The 24,217-nt window shown below is 41.3% G+C and overlaps 1 protein-coding gene across 2 annotated transcripts in view; it reads right to left on the bottom strand.

The window, feature by feature from the left end:
• Nucleotides 1-24,217, bottom strand: part of LUZP2 (leucine zipper protein 2) — a 446,738-nt gene that overhangs the window by 105,063 nt on the left and 317,458 nt on the right. For both annotated transcript variants that reach the window (XM_014573955.4, XM_075927755.2), the window contains one exon: nt 11,174-11,236. In XM_014573955.4, coding sequence (XP_014429441.1) covers nt 11,174-11,236 — 63 coding nt within the window. The remainder of the gene's footprint in view (nt 1-11,173; nt 11,237-24,217) is intronic.

Raw genomic sequence — 24,217 nt, 5'->3', positions numbered from 1 at the left:
TGACCTGTAATTTATGGATACAGGTAGTCCCGGAGTTACGCGGATCCGACTTGTCGGATCCGCAGTTACGAACTGGGCTTTTCTCACCCCGGAGCACACGAGCGGCGGGACGCCCAGATGCACCGCGGTCCCGCCGCCCGCGTCCTCCGGGGTGAGAAAAGCTGCTCCATGTCTCCCTGGTCTGCTGGGGGGGGGAGCCCCCCCCAGCAGACCAGGGAGACGCGGAGCAAAGCCGCGGAGCACGCGGGCAGCGGGACAGCCTAGACGTGCCGCGGCTGTCCCGCTGCCGGCGTCCTCCGCGGCTTTGCTCCCTGTCTCCCTGGTCTGCTGGGGGGAGTTCCCCCCCCCAGCAGACCAGGGAGACACAGACACAGAGCAAAGCCGCGGAGGATGCGGGTGGGACAGCGGTGCATCTTGGCGGTTCCGCCACCCACGTCTCCCTGGTCTGCTGGGGGGGGGGGGCGCAGCTAGTGCTCCCCCTCTCCCCCCAGCAGACCAGGCTTTTCTCACCAACGATGCCTGGGGTAGAGCAGCTGGGGTGCTGCCGGGTTGGTCCCGCAGCACCGCTCCTTGGCACTACTGAACCAACCCAGCAGCACCCCAGCTGCTCTGCCCCAGGCGTCCCCAAGTCAGCCGCTTGTGGCAACTCTGCCTCGGGCTTCCTGTAGTCAGCCGCTGGTCAGTTTCAGCAGCAGCTGAATCTGGACGCCAGTTCTGACTTACATACAAATTCAACTTAAGAACAAACCTACAGTCCCTATCTTGTACGTAACCCGGGGACTGCCTGTATATGAAAAAAAAAAAAAAAAAAAAAAAGATGAGCTAATTGTGGTTTAACATGGTTATGAGGAGAAACCAGGTGAAACCTTGCAGCCTTTTACTTTGCTTTTAGTTTACAAAGTACATTGAGGCCTATAACTCAATATGAAACTCAGTGTTTGAAGACTACTCACAATGTGAAACTTAAAAAAGGTTCGCCTGAAACTGCCAAACAAATTAGTAGCATATTTACCTCTAAATTCTGAGCTCTTCTTCTAGCCCATATTTCTTCTTCCTCTTATGGCCTCATTTTTGGAGAGCAGAAAGTGCCAAGATTCTGTTCTAACCAAGGTCAATTTCACTCTGTGGACTACCAGGTACAGGTTGGACTTCCTTGGTCTGGCACTGTCCGGACCTGACCGGTCCCAAATGAGAGAATTTGCCAGTCCAGGGGAAATGTCCCCTGCCACCAGCCCTGAGTCAGCTGGCCCCTTGACTCTGGCCCCTTCTACCTTCTCCCCAGACAGACTGTCTGCCCTGCTGCCACCAGCCCCTCAGCCCTGACCACAGTCCCAGTCCCGGGCTGCTGCAGGCGGCCAGGTTTCCCCAGCTCCGTGCTGCAGTGAGCAGCCGAGATTGTCTGTCCCCCAACCCCGTGACAGGTGGTCAGGGTTCTCCAGTCCCTGATCCCAAACTGCTGTGTGCTGCTAGGGTTCTTCTGCAAAAAGCCAAGCTTCGTCAGCCCCCGGCCCTGTGCTTCTGTGGAAAGCCAAATATTCCCTGGCTTCTGGGGTTCTCCGGCTCTAGCCCCAGTACTGTTGTGAGGCTCCAACCTCACTGCCTGCCCCCAACCCCTGCTGGGCTGCTGGGTCTCCTGCCATTAGGATCCCAAGCTCTCCAGTCGAGACGCATCCATGGTCCTGCTGGATGACAGATGTTGCGGGAACAGAAGAGAGAGAGTTTTCAGAGCTGCAAACATGTACAGCCAATAGCCTCAGTCTTATCAGTCAGTAAGCTACTGCTATTGACTGTAACGGGACCAGGATTTGGTCCTAATATAATATGTAATACAGCTGCCACTGAGCTGTAGAAAAGTCTAAAAGTCACTCCCTTTCTCACATTCAGTAGCTCAGGGGCAGGAGAGGTCTGTAGCATTTTCTAGTCACTAGTTTAAGGGGTTGTATTCTAATAACAAATCTTGGAAGTCAAATGTACACATATAGGAGGAGAAGTCAAAAAGTATCCGCAAAGTGTTCATATCTTTGTGAATGCCCCAGCTGCTGAATTCGCACGCAACTGTAAGCACGGAACCTCCCTATATTGTAGCAACATATTTGGCGTTGACCACTCAGATGTCTTTCACTACTAGTGGGGTCAACATGGCCGATACGCTTACCACATGCACCAAAGAAGAGCAGCGTGCAGTGATTCAATTTTTGTGGGCTGAAGGTGAAAGAGGTGCGGAAATTCATTGAAGACTATCAGCACAGTACAGTGACAGTGTTGTACATGCTTCGCTGAAGCAAAAATGGATTAACATGTTCAAAAATGGCCGAACAAGCGTCACTGACAAAGAACAACCAGGGCCCCCATCCACAGCGATTACTGAAAGGAACACTGAACAAGTCTGTGTGTTGACTCTCGAAAACAGGAGAGTGACTGTCGAAGTGGCAAACCAACTGCAGATTAGTCAAGGTTCTGCCCATGAAATCATTCACTACAAACTTCACTTCAGTAAAATTTGTGCAAAATGGGTTCTCAAACAACTCATGGAGCAGCACAGACGTAACCACTTGGACATCTGTAACCGCCTTTTGAACCAGTATCATGAGGAAGGTGACGCTTTCTTGAGTCACACTGTCACTGGTGATGAAACATGGATCCACCACTATGAGCCAGAGAGTAAACGCCAGAGAGACCCCTCAAAGCTGCTTTAAGAGGCCGTCGTTTTGCCAGTGACCATGATTTGAAGGAGGCGGTGAATACATGGCATGCTGCCCGGCCGAAAACATTTTTTTCTGAAGGCATAAAAAAGCTTGTGTTACGCTGAACCAAGTGCGTTGAAAAGCAGGGGAACTATGTTGAAAAAAAGATACACTTATGAGTTCTGTATTGCTGTTGTGTTAATTTTAATAAATACATTGCAGATACTTTTTGATTTACCCTCGTAGATTATAGAGAGAGAGTTGCTATTCTACACTAAGGGTATGTCTACACTACCCCGCTAGTTCGAACTAGCGGGGTAATGTATGCATACCGCACTTGCTAATGAAGCCCGGGATTTGAATTTCCCGGGCTTCATTAGCATAAGCGGGGAGCCGCCATTTTTAAATCCCCGCTGCTTCGAACCCCGTGCAGCGTGGCTACATGGGGCTCGAACTAGGTAGTTCGGACTAGGTTCCTACTCCGAACTACCGTTACTCCTCGTGAAACGAGGTGTACCGGTAGTTCGGAATAGGTACCCTAGTCCGAACTACCTAGTTCGAGCCCCGTGTAACCGCGCTGCACGGGGTTTGAAGCAGCGGGGATTTAAAAATGGCAGCTCCCCGCTTATGCTAATGAAGCCCGGGAAATTCAAATCCCGGGCTTCATTAGCAAGTGCGGTATGCATACATTACCCCGCTAGTTCGAACTAGCGGGGTAGTGTAGACATACCCTGAATTATCCCAAGAAGACTGAATACAGGAAAGATGCCAGATTGGCGAGCACACATTATATTGTAAGCGCAGCTGAAGGCTTGCTTGTCTTTGAAAAAGAATTTTAACACCTGAGCTTTGGCCCAGTGTTCTAGGGTGGTTGAAATCAACCTTCAAAGGAAAAATGTGACTTGCCAGCTGTACAGCTCATATAGCATCCCTTGCTGTCTTCATCACTGATCAACACTGGCATTTGTTAACAAGGAGACCTTTTGATATGTCTTACCAGCTGACGTCTAAGACCACATTGACCAGCTTTTTCTGGAACATGTTAGTAGACGACACTGTCTGGTTTTAAAATTGACACTAGCAGTGTGGTTCCCTGTGGCTTTTTGTCAGATCTGCAGCTCACTAATATTCTGGGACAGTGTCACCCACCCACCATTCAATCCTGACTACAGTGGCAGCTTTATATTCAGCACTTGACTGCTGATGATGCTGTGCTAATCTTTAGTGCAAAGTCCCAATGATTCTTAGAGAACAGCTACAGCAAAATAAATAATGGTTAAATTTACATTAGTATCGCCCATTTGCTAATTACACAACTAGCTTGAAAAATTAAAATTCCTAGAGCTAAATTCATCCCTAGTATAATTCCAGTAAGGTCAATGAACACACACTAGGGCATGTGTCACCTCTAAGAATTTATGGATGTAAAGAGGGATCTTTTACTGATCTAATGGCAAAGTAGCATCTGCAAGTAGCATTTAAAGGAGAAAACAATTGGGCAACTTGCTTCTATGCTATTTCACACGGCTCAGCCTGCAGGGATTTTGAAGGGAGTGACACACCAGCATCCACCATCATTTTGTATATTACTCTTATTCAGACAGAAGGAAACAGTATGCCTCTGTCTTACCCCATTGGATCCTGGAAAGAGTACAACACCAAAGAACCTACTGGCCAGCATCTCATTGTATGTGTGCCAGACTAGGGTTTAGTACAGAATTCATAAGGCTGGGGTTTAGTACAGAGTTTCCCAACCTACGGGTCAGGACCCAAATATGGGTCACCATTACATTTCAAAAGGGTCGCCAAGTGTCTCTCCAGGTGGCTCTGCTCCCCCTCCCCAGTTTTTGAATAGCCTTGGGTCACCAAGTCTTCCCGAATTGTCAAAATGGGTCCCCATTTGGAAAAGGTTGGGAACCACTGGTTTAGCACATAATTCATAAAGACTACCTATATTTTTAAAGATGTAATTTCTTCACTTAAAAAGTAAGGCACATTCATAATCAACTATCACAGATTTTTTGTATAACCCAGAGTTCTGTCCTTTGAAATTCTGACAATAAAGCCTACCACACCGCACAAATACTATGAACTGTATTGTACATTCTACACATTCCATGGATTTCTCATACTGTCCTGTATGTTAATAAGTGTTTTTCAGCTAGTCTAGCCAATTAGGTCATACATAGCTAGCCTAATAAATTAGTCACTTGTTCATGGGTAAAATCCTGACTTCCTTACTTAGCTTTTACATAAATCAATTACACATTGATTTGAAGGTGATTTACTAGGTAAAGGACTGGAAGAAAAACCTCACAACTTGGCACCATAAAAATAAGTTGTGTATTTCAGTAGATGCACTAAACTCATAGAAGCAAAGAAATAGAAGGAAGTCAACTCTGGTCACCTGCACTCATAACAGGAACAAGCACCATTTAGAGCATCTCTGTCAGGTGTTTGTCTAATCCGCTCTTAAAAATCTGTAGGGATGAAGATTCCGCAGCCTCATTGCACAATTTATTCCAGTGTTTAACCACACTCAGGGCTCATCTAGACTACAGGGAATGGTCGAAAGATTGCACTTTCGAAAGCAGAGATTTCTAAAGTAAAAGTAGTTAAGATGCGGCTTTTCCAGCGAACACCCCTCTTTGTCGAAAAGCTGCTCTTCCTCAAAAAAGGAGGTTTACGCGGCTTTTCGATGGGGGGGGGAGGTGTCACCGAAAAAGCCGTGTATTAACTACTTTCACTTTCAAAAGCTCTGCTTTCAAAAGTACGATTGTAAGAAGATATGCAAATTCCCATGGAATTTGCATATATTCGCTTGACTGTTCCCCGTAGTCTAGATGATCCCTGACAGTAAATTTTTCCTAATGTCCATCCTAAACCTCCCTTGCTGCAATTTAAGTCCATTGCTCCTTATCCTATCAGCAGAGGTTAAGGAGAACAATTTTCCTTACTCCTCTTTGTAAGAGTCTTTAGGTACTTGAACACTTGTATGACCCCTCTGTATGCCTTCTCTTTTCCAGACTACATAAACCCTGTTCTTTCCCTCATAGATCATGTTTTCTAGACCTTTAATCATTTTTGTTGCTCTTCTCTGGACCTTCCTCAATTTCTCCACAGGTGTCTAAAAGGGTGTTAACAAGGAGGAGGGAGAATAATTGTTCTCCTTGGCTTCTGATGATAGGACAAGGAGCATTGGGCTTAAATTGCAGCAAGGTAGGTTTAGGTTGGACATTAGGAAAAACTTCCTAACTCTCGGGGGGGGGGGGGGGGTTAAATACCGGAATAAATTGCCTAAGGAGATTGCGGAATCTCCATCACTAGAGATATTTAAGAGAAAGTTGGACAGACATCTATCAGGGATGATCTAGACAGCACTTGGTCCTGCTGTGAGGGCAAGGGACTGGACTCGATCTCTCAAGGCCCCTTCTAGTTCTATGATTTGATGATCAAATGCTTTACTAAAGTGTAGGTATACCATGTCTACTACTTCCCCCTTATCCACTAGACTTATCCTATCAAAGAAAGCTATCAGTTTGGTTTGACATGATTTGTTTTTTTGCAAATCCATGGTGGCTGTTATCTGTCACACATTACACTGGTCTACAACTTTTGAGAAGTTGTCTGCTTCAGAGATAAAATGTGCTATTTATTATGTATGTATGTGCTGAATTCAAATATGACAATTAAAACAACTGATTGGCTACAGTTTCCAAGATATTTAAGTTTTTACATTTTACGTCTATGTATATTGTGTAGATAGTAGAGATTGTAAACCTAGGTCTTTTCATGTGTTTATGGTTGCTTTACATAATAATATTTCATCTGTCCTGTTTATGTAACACTTTAAAAATCAGCAAAAGGGTTATATAAATAAAATATATTATGAAACAAAAGGCAAAAAACTATTATGTACATAGTTTAGTCCTATTCAGTGTCTACTCGGCGCTTCTTGGCTTGTCTCTTGTATTCTTTAAATGGAGCATCTCTTGTCACTGTCCAGCAATAGTCTGCAAGCATTGATGGGCTCCATTTGCCCTGACAGTGTTTCTCCATTGTTGCAATGTCCTGGTGAAATCGCTCGCCGTGCTTATCGCTCCGCAGTTTGGTGGAAAAAAAATCTAGATGAGAGTGCAAAAAATGTATCTTTAGTGACATGTTGCAATCAAGGCTTTTGTATGCCTTGAGGAGGTTTTCTACCAACAACCTGTAGTTATCTGCCTTGTTATTTCCAAGAAAATTTATTGCCACTAACTGGAAGGCTTTCCATGCAGTCTTTTCCTTGCCACGCAGTGCATGGTCAAATGCATCATCTTGAAAAAGTTCACGAATCTGAGGACCAACAAAGACACCTTCCTTTATCTTAGCTTCACTTAACCTTGGGAATTTTCCACGGAGGTACTTGAAAGCTGCTTGTGTTTTGTCCATGTCCTTGACAAAGTTTTTCATCAGACCCAGCTTGATGTGTAAGGGTGGTAACAAAATCTTCCTTGATTCAACAAGTGGTGGATGCTGAACACTTTTCCTCCCAGGCTCCAATGACTGTCGGAGTGGCCAATCTATCTTGATGTAGTGGGAATCTCTTGCACGACTATCCCATTCGCAGAGAAAACAGCAGTACTTTGTGTATCCAGTCTGCAGACCAAGCAAGAGAGCAACAGCCTTCAAATCACCACAAAGCTGCCACTGATGTTGGCCATAGTTTATGTACCTCAAAAGTTGTTTCATGTTGTCATAGGTTTCCTTCATATGGACTGCATGACCAACAGGAATTGATGGCAAAACATTGCCATTATGCAGCAAAACAGCTTTAAGACTCGTCTTCGATGAATCAATGAACAGTCTCCACTCATCTGGATCGTGAACGATGTTGAGGGCTGCCATCACACCATCGATGTTGTTGCAGGCTACAAGATCACCTTCCATGAAGAAGAATGGGACAAGATCCTTCTGACGGTCACAGAACATGGAAACCCTAACATCACCTGCCAGAAGATTCCACTGCTGTAGTCTGGAGCCCAACAGCTCTGCCTTACTCTTGGGTAGTTCCAAATCCCTGACAAGGTCATTCAGTTCACCTTGTGTTATGAGATATGGTTCAGAGGAGGAGGATGGGAGAAAATGTGGGTCCTGTGACATTGATGGTTCAGGACCAGAAGTTTCTTCCTCTTCCTTGTCTGACTCAAGTGAGAATGATTCTGGTGCATCAGGAACCAGCAGTCCTTCTCCGTGGGGTACTGGGCGTATAGCTGATGGAATGTTTGGATAATGCACAGTCCACTTTTTCTTCTTTGACACACCTTTCCCAACTGGAGACACTATGCAGAAGTAACAACTGCTGGTATGATCTGTTGGCTCTCTCCAAATCATTGGCACTGCAAAAGGCATAGCTTTCCTTTTCCTGTTCAACCACTGGCAAAGATTTGTTGCACAAGTGTTGCAGCATATGTGTGGGGCCCACCTCTTGTCCTGGTTTCCAATTTTGCAGCCAAAATAAAGGTGAGAGGCTTTCTTAACCATAGTGGTTATACTGCGCTTTTGTGATGCAAAAGTCACTTCACCACAAACATAGCAGAAGTACGAGGCATCTCTGCTCACTTTGGCTAAACAGAAATGTGTCCCTTTGCAAAACCAAACACTGACAAATAAGAGAGCACGACACTGTATGATTTCTAGAGCTGATATAGGGCAATTTGTTCAGCAGAGTGATGTAAGCTTCATTATGATTGCATCATCCATGACTTCTAGGAATAACATGATGCAATTCATATCATGTATGATTCAATACCAGCTTCAGATTGTATCATTCATTGTTTTGCCTCAAAAGCAAGTACTGTCCAAACCTAGTCATAGATTTATTCATAGATCCAGTCAAAGGTGTATTTTAGTCATTTCTGGTTTAAATTGAGATCCCTTCCTTTTATAACTCACTTATCCTCCGCCATTCGCAAGTCAAGGGTCTATATACTGACCCAATAACATATCTTGAAAACTAGAGCCAAACAACAATTTTAAGCATCATTTTCGTTCTCAGTGACCCAGAATTAGTAAAGTTTGACTACATTTATATCAGAAGCATTTTGGCTGTAGAGCAGTGTTATCTTATAGATATTTGCAAATATATTCCTTAATTATTTGTTCCATTATCTTTTCTGGGTACAGAAGTTAAGATGACTGGTCTGTAGTTCCCTGGGTTGTCATTATTCCTCTTCTTATAGATGGGTACTATATTTGCCCTTTTCTAGTCTTCTGGAATCTCTTCCATATTCCATTATAGCTTATAGCATAATAGCCAGTGGCTTAGATATATCCTTAAATATTCTAGGATGCATTTCATCAGGCCTTGGTGCCTTGAAGACACCAAGTTGTTGACGTAATTTTTAACTTGCTCTTTTCCTATTTCAGCTTCTGAACCTATTCCATTTTCACTGGGATCCACTACGTTAGGTGTCCAACTTAAGCACCTCTGCCATTTCCACATTTTCTGTTACTGTTTTTCTCTCTTCATTGAGTAATATATTTGTAGGATGTTTTCTTGCTACCTTTTATGTTTCTAGCTCCCGATTTAATTCTATTGCATATTGTGCATCAATCTGAAAATAATGTGAGTATACATGTGGATTAAGTCTGCTCCCGCTGGTTTAAGTCATAGAAATTAATGGGAATCTCTCTACTGCTGTAACTACAACACATTAGCTGGAGCAATTGTTAATAAGACTGATCATTGTACAGAGGCCTGCTAATCTGGATTACCTCAGCCCTCCTTCAAAATGGTCTGCCATGCCTCCCCCCGCCTTTGGGGAGTCCTAGAGAAAGCAGAGCTGCATGGCACACTAAGGGAGGTCTGGAGTGCTTTTGCTGCCTTTAATCCCTAAACTTCCCTTGTGAGGTGGAACCAATGCAATTCTCAGCACTTTAGGTTCTCCTGTGCCTGCAGAAAAGGAAAGCACCATCTGGTCCATAAGAAGCAATGTTACAGCTAGATTTCTTAAGCTCCATGTGTATGATTCACAATGAGTCTCCTGCTGTGAGTTTTGATGAGAACTGGAGTTGGGGTTTTTTAATATCTTACTTTTAAAAATGTATGGTAGTATTTGAAGAGGCCTCTAACTTGAAAGCTATGTCAATGTGAATTTTTGGAGACAGGCTGCAAGCAGTTCTGATTCTAATCAATTCAAACTCCCAGGACAAAGACAAGATTTTTTCACAATATATGCATCGACACTGATTTCATACCAAATATTGGAAAGTCAAATTTCCTGTTTTCCATTTAAATGTATGTCCATGCTAGTTTATACACAGCTTTGTTGCAAACATTAAAATGTATTTAAAAAAATGCAAAGCTAATAGAAAAAATGAAGTTAAATAGTACTAAAAATTGAAGATGCGACGAACCCTGAGGAAATTAGCAGAAAAGAAAAAAAATAACACTTTTAGTCCAGGGCTTTAACAATTCAGTAATGTTAAAATTACTGAAAAGGAAGAAAAATGTATTTAACTACATTAAAAACCAAACACTGCAGCGTAAACCAGGAAGAGATATGATGATGTAGCTTGAGCAAAGCAAGAGAAAAGAAGCTATTGCACCTTAGTGTTGCCGATTTTCAGTGGTTTAGCTCAGTTGAAATAAATGAAAATTGGTTATTTAGACCAGCTATGAATGTAGCTCTATAACTTTGAAAATACACGTTTTAAAATCTGTTTCTTAATTAAAATGTATTTGATTTAAAGTGTGATAATTCTGTGGTGTTCTATCGATATACTTTGGCTTTTGTAGATTCATCAGAATACAAGTTGTATTATTAGATCATCTTGTCTATTTTCTTGGCAATGTCTAATTGTTCCCTATTGTTGATGAGTCTTTATTTTATGCTTCTCTAGTTTGACTTCACCTGGTAACTATAGGGCACTGCTCAAACCTGTGTATAACTTTACTCACTGCAGTAGTACCCTTTAGTAGCTTTCTAACACTGTTCATGTGAGTAAAATCATTCACATGTTTAAGTGATTGAAGAATCAGGGCTTTAATGTTGTCTGTATGAGATTGCCAGCTCCTTGGCAGAGGTACCATTTCTTATTCTTTATTTGCTAAAGTGCAACGCATGCGTTTTTAAATCATACACTTCAACATCAAAAATCATTTATCCAAAGCTTTATTCTGAATTATTTACAAGTATTCAAGCAATAGAGTTATTACTACTACTTTTAGATATTAGGGCCAATGGAGAAAATCAGTGCTTGGGATCCTGGGATTTGGCAGAATCTGTATTTTGTGTTTTGTTTCCTAGTGTATGTGTAATACTTTTATCATGGGAGCAAATGAGAGATTTTAGAAGCATGGATGCTTTGAACTCTAGCTGTAGATACACATGATGACTATATTATCTAGCCCAGAGTCCCTGTGTGACATTTTTTATGGCAATCCTCAACATTCTCCTTCTCTCTCTGGGTGTGTTAAGATTAGAACAGTAAGAAACTGTACTCACCTCTTCTGCATGGATACCACAAAGCTTGTTTCCCGACAGGAGCTTGTTCTTCAGGCTTTTGTTCTGAGGAAAGAACATGATTTTAGTACTGAGAGGTGCTAAAATATTAAAGAATCCATAAATATTTTACCATGTTGGTTTCACTTTTTATAGGATACGATCTTTAGGATGTTAGTCAAGTCACAAATAAATATGAAGCCAAGATAAATGCAAAATGGTACAGTAGCATCTTCCTTTCTAAAATTCAAAAGGCCTGCACTTTTTGAATTTTTCATTCACAGGGACAGAACTGCACACTGTAAACTATCAAAATACTACATGAATTAAGCTGAAAGCCATCTAATTAATCTCAATAGGAGGAGAAAGGGATTTGGTCCCTTGCCCTGACTAGTATAAACCAGCATTACTGATCACTGACTTCAGTGGAGGTAAGGAAATGTATGGCAGCCTAATATCCAACCACTGAACTCTTAAACAAAAATCAAGATTCAAAGATTCTTTTCATTGTAAAATGACTGAATTTAAGATTGGCAGAAGTCTGAAACATTAAAAGCAATTTCCCCTCTTTTTCCTCCCACCATTCAAACTTCTCTACCATATCAATTTTAATTTTACACTTATTTGCTGAATGAAAAAAAAATTAGAACAATGATAAAATGAAATTTCAATAGCTTAGCAATATGTCTATAGTCTACCTTGTTTCTGTATTCTTTGTTTTCGCTTGTGTTATGGTACAGTTGATAGTCAAGAGTATTTACCTTTATAATTTATCCCTTGGGTGAATGGCTGCCTCACTTTGAAAATTATTTTCTCTCTCTTTAAATTTTTCCCCCTTGAATTAAGAATGCGGTCAGCCAGCCAGATCCTCAGCTGGAGTAAATCAGTATAACTGAGACAAATAGAGTTACACTAATGTATAATCATCTGAGGCTCTGTTTCCTTATTTTTAGCTCAGGTCTCATGAATGAATTTACTATGCTGAATTCCTCAAACATGATACCATAAGAGCTGAGAGTTATTTTCACTATTTTTATTTCAATTTCCTATCCTCATTGTTACACTGAAGCCTATTGTGATTCATATTTTATTAGGTACGGAGCATTAAAGAGCCTTATGAAAAACCTAAAGTAGTTTCTAATGGATCTTGTGGGTTTTGTTTTGTTTAATTTTTTAAGGGCCACACGAGGCTAATACAGAGCTTGCATAATTTACACTCAGGACATGCTCTTTTTTTCTTTAGGAAATTGACAGGCTGTACAGATGTCTGCCTGGGACTGTACTGTGACAGAATACGTACGATGGAGGAATAGGGAAGAAATGGCTTTCCAAATGTTACATTCCTCTAAATATCACTAACGCTTCAGGAAAATTTCAGTAGCTTATATTCATATACAACAGCCAGTGTAATGCATACTATGGCGACGCTTTTCAATGTTAAAAAATAAAAACCTATCAATAATGTTTCTACAAAGCTATATATTGTACTCCAGTGGATAGCAATGGGTAACACCCAATGAGCCAAGAAATGAAAAATATTAGCAGTTTAACATATTCTCAACGGGTCAGCACAAAAGGCTGGGTCACTAGCTCTCACATTACATCCTGCAAAGACAATGCATCTCCAGAAAGTTTCTTTAGTAAAAATTCCCTCATGTCGTTTTATTGGGTGGTCAGGAAGGGAATCCTGCTCCACTCCTTGCTTTCCCCCATTTGAAACCAACTGCTGGAACTGCCTCTGAATCTCATGGATCCTGAGGAATCAGTGGGAGAGAGATCTCACTCCATAGCCCTCCTCCACTGCAGTGCAGCACTACTATAGCAAAGGAAACTGAGAATCTCCGTGTTCATATCTACACTGGAGGATCTCACCTTTAGAAGATGGACAATAAACCCTGATACTGTATCATTTCCTTTAGCAGTTTTCAAGGCTGGTAGAAATATAGCCATACCCAGGTTTGGGCCACCCATCTGCTTCTTCTGCCATGGATCCTGATCTCAAACAAGCCCTCTCCAAGGGATCTTTGGAAACTTGAAGTCAGTGTTGTGCAAGGCTATTCCTTGCACATGAAGAGTGTCATGTGGGAAGGAAACGCTCCACAAGTATAACTTGGAGACAGGACCAGAGTTAGGGGCAGCTGATCCAGAGGATTGCCTAGTGCTGGGCTCGGAGAGTGACAACAGGGAAAACAGAATGTTCAAAGTAAAAGGTGTCAGGTATTCCATATGTGGATTCCTTTTTCACTAACCTTCTAGAATGTTCTAGACCATTTTGGAATCTTATATGATGGTGATAAATCATGCATGCAAATTGTGCATCAAAGTCATGAAACAGGCTTTAAATGCCATAAAAATATTAGGTATTCAAAAGTTTTACAAATGGAGAGGAGAGGAATCAAAGTCACTCTATGTCAAGGATACCATTTGGTGTTTCCCCCTTGCTAAAGTTATTTACATTTTCTTTAATGAATGCCTTTCAACTGGCTATGTTCTTATGTTGTCTTCTGCACACAGTGGCTCTTCCTCAATTTTCAGACAGTATATCTAACCCACATAAATGGAAAGGGTAGATATTTTGGAAATAGTTGGGAAACCCGGGTATTTAATACGTACCTTTATTTGATGAAGGATAGCTTCTTTGATAAAATGTAGCCCCTTGGAAGAATGAACCCATAAAAAATTCCAGCTGCAGCTGCTCACTAATTTTTATAATGTGGTTTGCTGGGGCTTTAACATGTAAATCAAAGGGATCAGTACAACTAAAATAATAGTGAGCCCATTTTCCCTATTCTAATGAACATTTGGAAACCTAACCCACCACCTTTGATTAATTTAGCATACTGCAACAATGTAAATTTACCATTGAATAGCAATAGCATTATTCAAATTACAATCATACATGGGAAATATACTGCATTTGAAAAATAATAGTAATTGGATTCAGTACGTCAATTTAGGTTTAAGTCTACATCTCATTGGAAACCTTGAAAGCCTAATTTGTGACTTAGACATGTGTAGTTTTTGCCCCCACCCTATCAATTTCCTCATGGATCTTCTTCACAATTCCTGGGTAATGACAAAGTACATCCTCTTGTTTCATACACATATTTCACTCTGTGCCTATTTTATACTATCATAGGCTGTTTCTGCAATGCTAAGTAGTCTCAAATTGCCTAACCTAAGTGTCCACAATACTATAAGGCAAGGGATATTATTCTGCAAATTGGCCCCTGTGCAAAGATATGTGTATTGCTGGAGAAAAGGGGAATAAGTTAGATGACTTTAATTCTCATGGTGCATTTATTATTAACTGTTATTTATTTGTATTACCATAGCACTAGAATGCTTAGTTGTGGATTAGGTGTTTACAATAAGCATATAAGACATGAGATGTGGGAGCACAAGAATGAGATAGTTGCATTGGCCCTGGTCCATCAGTATATATGCCCTAGTCTACACTATGGAGTTATTTCGAAATAACCCCTTATTTTGAAATAGCAAGCACAGTGTCCATGCTACCAAGCCCATGATTTCGAAATAAGGTGCTGGTTATTTTGAAATAACTGCTTGAGCTTTCCTTGTGGAATAAACTTAATTTTGAACTAGTTATTTCAGGAGTTATTTTGAAATAATTTCCTAGTGTAGACATGCTCTATTGGAGCAGTTAAGGAACCACTTTCATTTATACTAACTGGTTATGACCATGTTAGTTGTGAATTCCTGTATTTCAGGTAACCTTTGTCCTACCACCAGCACCCCTGTGCTAGGGCTCAGTTGGTATAGCTATGTCACATTATGCCAACTAAGAGACCTCTTATGCTGGCAAAATTCATAAATAGTTTTTTAGATTTTGCCTGGAAAGGGTAAAGTTTTGGTATTTACTCAAGCTGTTAAAAAATTGAATCATGATTAATCGCGCAATTAATTGCATGCACTGCCCCTTTGAAACACTATGGAAGCGTTTCAAAGGGGCAGCACTGTGGAAGCCCAGCATTTCAAAGGGGCAGCACTGCGGAAGCCCAGGATCAATTGGAGTCCTAAGCTGACCCCAGGCACAGTGCAGCTGCCCTTTGGAAAGGCCACCCTGACGTTTCCAAGGGGCAGCACCAAGGGAGGCCAAGCTCAGCTGGAGTCCCCACCTGACCCAGGCTCCATGCCTTGCTGCCCCTCAAATGCTGCCCTGGCATTTCCAACAGGTAGCATCGCAGGAGGCCATTATCAGCTGGAGTGCCCAGCTGACCCCGGGCTCCGGGCAGCACTGCCCCTTTGAATCTGCCCCAGGACTCTTTTTTAGGGGATTTGAAGCTCCGCGGATTGGCACTTCAAAGGGGCAGTGGAGCGGGGATCAGCTGGGCACGCCTAATGTGCTGCCTTTTTGAAACGCCAGAGCAGCGCTTCAAAGGGGCAGCACAGCATTAACGCCTGTGATTAACGCATTACAAAAATTCACATTAATCCTTCCCTGCATTAATTGCAGGCATTAACACACATCAATTGACAGCCTACTATTTACTATATGGCATTTATCAAGCTCTGAACATGTCAAATTGATACATATTGTTTTGCATCCTAATTATAATTGATGATTTCCTCCAGCAGCAGATAAAACATACTTAACATATATTATTGCTGAATCTGGGCCTCAGTGATAATCAGACCAGGACTCTTTTTTAAGGTCTATTTTCATGAAGAGTCTCCTTTTGCTTCTTTCTGTAACTGTTTGGTAAAAGTCTCTCTCATTAATTAGTTCAAATAGCTGGAAAGCAAAACTCTGAGATTGCAAGATCTTATTGAGTCAGGAAAAGTTCAAAATACAGTCTCATGCAGATTTAAGATGACCAGTCTTCCCTCCCAATTCAGCACCCTACACAGAGATCAACTTAAAAAAAATCAACAAATTTTAAAATTAAACTGGTATGTTACAAGGCCACTATTTCACAACAGTGTGTTTGTTTTTATTATTAAAGGGGAAAAGATTTAAAAGATATTTCAAGTTTAAAAACCAAGATATGTATGTAAAACATAACTGTTTAAGTATTCATAAATGTGTTTTAATAGCTAGGGTACCTTTTAAAAATATACAATAATGACTAACTAGATATATTCCTTTAGATTTACAGCAAGTATCCTATTATAGCCAAACTAAATGCGTAGTTAAGTGTATTTAGGTTGCTTGAAATGCTAATATCACAGGGTGCTTTGCTGAAAAATTTGCATCACTGTATCATTAAATACATTGAACAACTGTAATTTAGGTCTAAAGCTTCATTCCCTTTTGTGTTATTTAACTTCTTTGCATCAGCAGTTTCAGTACATCCATAAATTTAGCTGCAGTTGAAACCTGCCTTGCTTGTTTCTCAGACTTGTAATCTTAGGGCTGTTATATGTAGTACATTATTCTGCATCAAAAGGGTATAAATTCTAGTGCCCACTAGCATGTCATCTGCTAAATTGACTGGCGAGGCACATAAAAAGTTCCCTAGTGCATATTAATATAGTCCACGTTCAAAGAGTACTGCATTAATATGCACCGGGGAACTTTTAGAATGCAACAGTAGGGTATAAATGGGCCAATCGGTATGTGGTACACTAGCGTTCACTAGAACTTAAACCCCTCTGGTGCAGACTTCTGCACTGTTACGCAAGCCTCAAGGAAGCTTCCTCCCAAGCAACTGACAAATCTGGTTAGACACTGGATACTCATATAGAGGATATGCACACAGAAATTTGCATGGCAAAGGATTTAAAGAGGGTCAGCCATCAGTGACGTTCCAGGGGAGGTAAAAATCTGTAACAAAAAATAGGTCCTTATAACAGATTTCTTATACAAGTCCCCAGGCAAAAATAAAAATCTTTGGGCCTTGCCTAAAATGATTTTGCAGTTCCACATTTTAACTTTGGTATTCTTACTGTTGTTTTTTAAATAGATGAAAAGGCTGTTCTGAAAGTCAAAATACGCCTTATCTTGTACTTCAATTACATTTATACTGTAATTGTGAATACAGGACTCACAGTCTTGTGGTATCTGTGAACTGGAAATGTGAAGGGAAAAGATGAGTGAACTCATTATCAGGAGAGCGGATAGGAATTTCTATATTTAATTGCCTACTTTTATTAAATAATCTTTGTGTTTTTCCAATGACAAGGTGTGACACCATCGTTGTTTGCATTAGGCCTTTGAAATTCATCAAGGAAAAAACCCCTCCAAACTAGATAAGTGTCTTTTCTTTATTTCATGAAATTCCATTTAGGTTTTGCTGAGTTGTAAACTTTTAAAAAATAATTTGTCCATTTGGCAGCATTTCAAATATTGCCAACATTCTAAAAATCTGGATCCTGGAGATATGTAAGAAAAAGAGAGAGATGTCTCAGTTTTTGTACCACCATTTGTCCAGACCACACATATGGCAACAGTGGTCCATTTTTATTCTAAGTGCAGGGGACTAAAGGCTCTTGTTGGGGGGGAGGGGAAGGGTGAACTCTGGGGTGGGGCAAGGGATGAGGGGTATGAGGTGCAGGCTAGGTCTTGGGATTATGGTGTGGGGGATGAAGGCTCCAGGAGGGAGTATAAGATCCTATGATGCTTACCACAGCTCTCAGGAAGCAGCCACAGGTCCCAGCAGCTACAGAACTCCACACACTGCCCTTGTGCCTATCCACTGTTCCCATTGGTCACACTTTCTGGCCAATGGGAACTGCAAAGCCAGCTGTGGAGCTTCCCAGGCCACCCACATACTTATGCTATTCTGGCAGCCACTTCTAGGAGCTGTGCGGAGCGAGGACAGGTAGGGAGCTGACTTAGTGCCATGTCCCTGCTGAATAGACTTTTATCAGCTTTGCCAGAATAAAAAGGGTCCCTTTGTGACTAGGTGTTCCGGTTTAAAAAAAAAAAAATCTGCCAGTCATATACCTAGGGATCCATCAACTTTAATGGGTGCAAAATCAGGCCCTTACTTTGAGAGAGTACAGCCAATAGAAATGTGATGTACTGTAGCCAAGAACTGCCAAATAGAGAAACAGTATCACTTGGGCAGTGTTATGACTAAGAAATAGACAGTTAGATGCAGTGGTCAGTGCAGGAGTCAGGTAACTTCGGAGACAGGCCAGCAACAGGCAGGGCTGCTTTATCAGCTATCAAACAGTGAAGTCAAGGACAAACCAGTGTTAGAAGCCAGAGTCTATCACAAGCAGGGCCTGAAGCAGAAAACTCCTGCTGGCAGAGCCTAGCCTATGCCTCACCTGGTGACGAAAACTGCCCAGAATCCTCATGGTCTTAGATTCAACCCTTGCAGGGAGACTCAGCACAAAACTATCAATGTTGTCCCCAGTCCTTTTGAGAAGAGAGGGCACAGAATATATAAATGCAAAGAAAATCGTTTTTTCCCCTTAGAAAATTATTCCTGACAATCAGTGCCAATCTAGACATCTGATCTGATCTCTGGCAGGAGCTATTTGTTTTGTATAAGATAAGTTTGTCTCTGCTTCTGCTAGAAGAATAGTGCAAATCAAACCATGCTGAGCCATCACTCATCTCTAGAACATTTCATATTGGTGCTTTAAAAAAAAAAAAAAAAACACCACCCCAAACTATAAGGTGCTCTGTAAGAATGTGACAGAGCTGACTGAAAAGATAAAATGTTTTCCATTTCCCATTAAAAATAGCTATTCACTTGACCCAGATGAAGGAAATCAGAAGGCAACAATGGAGCAAAATCAAACATCTAGCCCTTATCTGATGTCACATTGTGCTGGTACCCTGACTGGTCTGGATATTAGCTTTGCACTGCATGATATTGAGAAAGTGTTGTATGTGGCATGGAATAGTAAGCCTGCTTTAAAATCCTGTCAGGGCCATCTCAGCACTTCATCCATAAAAAGGTAGATAAAATAAGTCTAATACAGTTTACAGTGTGCACGTTTTTCAGATAAGACCTTCAGAACCATTGTTCTATCTGCTCTTCTTGGGCATTAGAGATGCACAACACTTTTTGTAAGAGTAGGAGTTTGCCTCAGTTTTCTCGACCAAAAGTTCCTTTCGCACATTGTAGAATAGCATTGTGAGTGTTGATTAGCTCAGTGTTTTCAACTTTTTTTTAATGAAATACCCCTTATAATTTTTTTTAAGTACCCCCAGTATCTACAGTTTTTAGACAAAATCTTCTACCATTGCAACACATTTGTTTAAACAACTTAATCACAGCAGGGCAGGTGATGAAATTTTTGAGTGTAAAAAGTACAAAAATAATAACGTGCTGTAAAACTTAAACACAAAAATTCAGTTCTCTCCAAATTTCAGTTGTGACACATGCCCTCCAGACTTCTCCCAAGTACCACTGGTTGAGGAACACTGTATTAGCTCATAACCTCTGCCCCAGCAGAGATTACCTTTCAGCTGTTTACATAGTACATGGACTCTGAAGTGTTCAGAGACCATTCAGAATGAGCCTTGCTATGCAAATATAATGTACCTTATAATTAATAGCAACATTGCTTTAGGAGCTATAGATGAATGTTTCGGAGGTGTGGTCCTCTGCAAAGCATGTTATACTCCATATGTGCATGCTATAAAAGGCTACTGGAATACCCTTACTAAAAGGTGCCACAGGACTCCTCGCCACTTTTGCAGATTCAGACTAACACAGCTACCCCTCTGATACTTAACATAAAGGGTGGCAGTTGAAAGCATAACAGAAGCAATAACCAGCTAGAGAGTATGTACGCTGAAGAAACAAAGATCCTTCATACATAATTGTGAATACTCGTGTTTCAAACCATATATATTTTAAAAATTCATAGAAATAACAGGCCAAGCCATGCTTTCATCTCACGTGTAACAATCACACTTCATGCGGTGGGTTAATCCTGCTGTGTAACACCTTGCGTAGCCTCCATTATGAACAGTAAATTGCCCATCATAAATTGCCTGGTCATGTGGAGTACTTGGCAGGGTAGCCCTATAACAAATAAAATGTGTAGCACAGTCTGAGACTGGAATGCTACATGTTTTATGTGACAGCTCAGTGTACAAATACAAGTCTACCTACTACCTAGAGATCAGTAAAAGTTTGAGAGTTACAAATTTTGATGCACAGTAATTATGTAACATGTGTCTTCTACAGCATAATTACTGAAATATTTCGGCAAATGTAAAATAACTATGTTTTGATACAGGCCTTTATGCAGTATGCAACCCCCCCCCCCCCATACACTTTTTCCCCCTGCATTCTATCATGTATTTGAACTTAACATTTTCATCTTTTTTGTTGTTTGTTTGTTCTGGATATCCAACACTCTGGTCATCTGAAGAAGAGGGCTGTGCCCACGACAGCTCATGATACCATCTACATATTTTGTTAGTCTTTAAAGTGCTACCAGACTATTTGTTGATTAAGTTTTTTCCATTTTCATTCAGAAAGTCTAAGCCCCAGTTGTTTAATAAAAGATCAATCCTACTAAAATTAATGGCTTTAGTGGATTTGTGTTTCCCAGGCTTCAAGTCATTGACCCAGTAGAACTCAGAAAACAGTCTAGTTATGTCTTCACATAAGAGCATTACTGGCCCACCTGTTCCTTAGGGAGCTGTAACTTTCCCTTAAGCTATCAGGAACCCTACCGTGAGCACAAGTAAAAGGAAGGGTAGGACTGGTGACCAGCTAACTTCAGACTAGCCAATAAAGTACAGTGTTTTACAAGTATTTTTTATCTAAGAAAGAAAGATGATGGCCAACAGGCAGTACTTTACCACCCCACAGTTATTCGGAGATGCCCTTTTGGTCCCTCTTTGGAGTGGATTGTCATTGTGCTGGGGGGGAGGGGAAAATACTTTTTCATCACCTTCTTCTCTAAATATGGTGATTCAGAATTAATGAGGAATGATACAAATGGTGCAAACACTTCCAGAGCCTGATTTTATTTCCAGAGCCTGATTTTACTTCCAACAACATCTTTCTATTCATTTCTATAGGACCTGGACCAAGCTGGCTGTGGGAAAGGAAGTACAATTTATTATTCCTTCCATGTAAGATACACTACTAATTAAAAAACATAGCTGTGGATTAGAACAGAGAATCCTATTTTACAGTATTTGATTCCAAAATATAGGGTAATTGCCTGTGTCATGCAGGATTATCTAGAGAAGAAACCTGGCAATTCTTTGATCTTTCTCTTTGGCAGAGGTGACTGGGTGGTTTAGGGGTTGTTTGCAGGATCAGTGAAGGAGAGCACCTGGTTAGATACATGTCAGCCAGAAGCTCCTTCTTCCCATTTGTTTGATAAAGGGTAAGCAGAAGCCGGGACCGCTGCAGGCTGCAAGATTGGGCTTGAACTGCACATTATTGTAGAATGACAGATCTGCAAAGGCAGGCTGATAAAAATGAAAAGAACATCCTGAATGTTGCCAAATATGCAAATAAAAATAATCTGAACCATTGGATTCATTCATTTTTTTCTTCCCAGCAAATTTCTATACCACTGAGCATGCAAGGTGCCATAAGGATCACATTCAATTCCACAACTTTACCTTGTCTGTTGTAATAGCAGCCCAATGAACTGCTGTGTTAAATGCATTTTGGGTCCTAAATATTTGTGTGTCAAAATTGTCAACACTTGCCTTAAAATATAAGCTTCACAGTTACAAAGGAGACCTGAGCTGAAGAGGACGGGGGCTGGGGGGGGGGGGGGGTGAGAATACTTAAGTCGTCTCTGTAGCATCATAGCATGTAAGTTCCCATTAATATCAATAAGTTCCTCCTGAATTCTCCCTCTAGGACTGCATTGAATATTTTTCCTGTTTTCATTCAAGATTTCTCACAGCAAAATTATACTGCCTAGATATTTAATTTTAAAAGCAGAAGTTTGCAGGGACAATCTGAAGATGTATCAGTAACTCTGGTGGAAATTCCTGCACCATCTTTCAAATAATTCTCAGACAGAGCTACTGGACCAATTCATACCTAATTGCATGTTACCCAAACCAACAATCTGTGCTCCCCACCCCATCGTGCTTCTTTGCCATAATGGGGAAAAATCGTTCTGACTGATACCACCTATTTGTTTAGCTAACAGAACCCCTTACTACATATCACAGCCTCCTTGCTCTCTGGGGTTGTGTCTACACAGCAAAGTTATTTCGGAATAACGTCCGTTATTCCAAAATAACTATGCAAACGTTTACACAGCAATTCCGTTATTTTATGCCTCATGCGATGAGGTTTACCAGGGCGGTCGACAAAGGCTTTTGATGTCGAATGCGGAGCATCCAGACTATCATGCTGAGCCAACAAACAGCTGAACAGCACAGCGCGGCAGCCATTTTGATGTAAATGAAGTGATTTAAATCGCCGCTTCATTTTTGCTATGTCTACAAAGCTCATCTACATGGCTCCGTCGACGGAGCCATGTAGTGTAGACATACCCAAAGTGTGTGTAGAAGCATTCCTTAGTATCTTTGTTAGCTTGTAGAGAGCGTAAGCACTGACTACTGTCATGAGCTGGTTGTTAGCCAGACTAAGATGTAGTGTCATTAGACATTCACTGACTCCAGTAGGGTGTTCACTGAGGCTACACATTAGGCTATTCTTAATAGCAAAGCCGAAACCATGCACGAGATGCTTGTCTTCACATTTAGCTCTCCAAACGAAGGTATAGCCACCACCAATTTCTTTAACCTGATCTCATTGGCTAGTTGGGTCCCACTCAAAGCAGTGATGTCAATGCTGAACCCTCTCAGCCCCAGGAAATGAGAGCTGTTTGGCACTCAGGCCAGTCAGACTTGTCACTGTCCGTCAGTGTCCTGACATTCCAGGTTCCAAATCTAAGTGTAAATGTTTTTCTCTTCTTATTGTTGCCCCTGTGACTTGCAAAGGGTTCACCCTGGCTGCAGTTACCAGGCAAGCTGGATTGAGACAGACTATTTTAGGGTACCTTTTCTAGAGTGAGCAGAGTGGATCCTAAATAGGACTGCTCAGTCACAGCTACAGCTGCTATGCACACTTCTGTCTCATCCAAGTGCACAACAACAACTATCTTGCAGCTGCTGCCTCCATTCCAGATTGTGAATGGAGGATTCCAGTTACACAAGCCTGCCCCCATTGAGTCATGGACATGAGCCATGAAAAGAGACAGATGTAGAGGCTATTATCCAAGGAAAAGCCTATGAATGATATTGTCTTACACAGAGACAGACACCATTGCATGTCAGCAATTATAGGACTTCACAATGGTGGGCACTCTGGTACCTGATCTTGGCTGATCAGCTGAACACCAAGTGGGCAGCTAGCCAAACATTCTTTGGCTAAGGGAGCATCCTTCCCCATCCTTGTGTTAAGCAGCCAACGGCAGATCCTTTGTGGAGATGGTGGATGAGCTGCAACCTAGACAGCCAACGGCTTCAGATGGATGAGCTGCTAGGTCCTGTGATTCAAGACATGGCCACCCAATCATCTTGGACCTCCTTGCCATTGGTTCCAAGCTGTGCCTTGGTCATGACCAGATATCCAAACAATTATCTAATCTACCTCCCTACCTATGAGTCCCAAGTTATTCCCCTATATGTCTTTCCTGTTTTGTCAGTACATGAATTCACTTGGCTAGCCAATCTGACCAGAATTAAGTAATCCAGCATACACTATCATATCATGAAGGGGATTTGTTGCTATGTGCACTCAGTTGATCTCACAGAACATTTAACATGTTGCATTAACTATATAAAAGTTACGTGAATCAAACATTTTGATGTTAAAAAATATCACCTCAAAGCATTTTTAATGTTTCATGAATATAACAAGTTGGTTTCTGCTTTGAATGTTTGACTGAGCTACCATTACATTTGGAAAAGAGAAACTTCTGGAGGTTTCCAAAGAGCAACTCATACCCACAATACAAAAGCATATGCTTCCTTTTACAGACAATACACTATTAATTCTTTTAGACGTGCTTTGTAGGTAAGTGGCTTTCCAGAAGAAGCTTTTCCTAGCTCCGCAGCAGCGATTTACTGCAGAACACAGCCTAGTTGTCATCCTGACAGGCTCTAACCACTGTTATCTCCTG

This window comes from Pelodiscus sinensis, chromosome 5 (assembly GCF_052426305.1).
Source record: "Pelodiscus sinensis isolate ZL-2025 chromosome 5, ASM5242630v1, whole genome shotgun sequence".
NCBI classification, from domain to species: domain Eukaryota; kingdom Metazoa; phylum Chordata; order Testudines; family Trionychidae; genus Pelodiscus; species Pelodiscus sinensis.
Note: the sequence above shows the minus strand (reverse complement) of the source record. Positions and strands in the feature narration are given on the sequence as shown.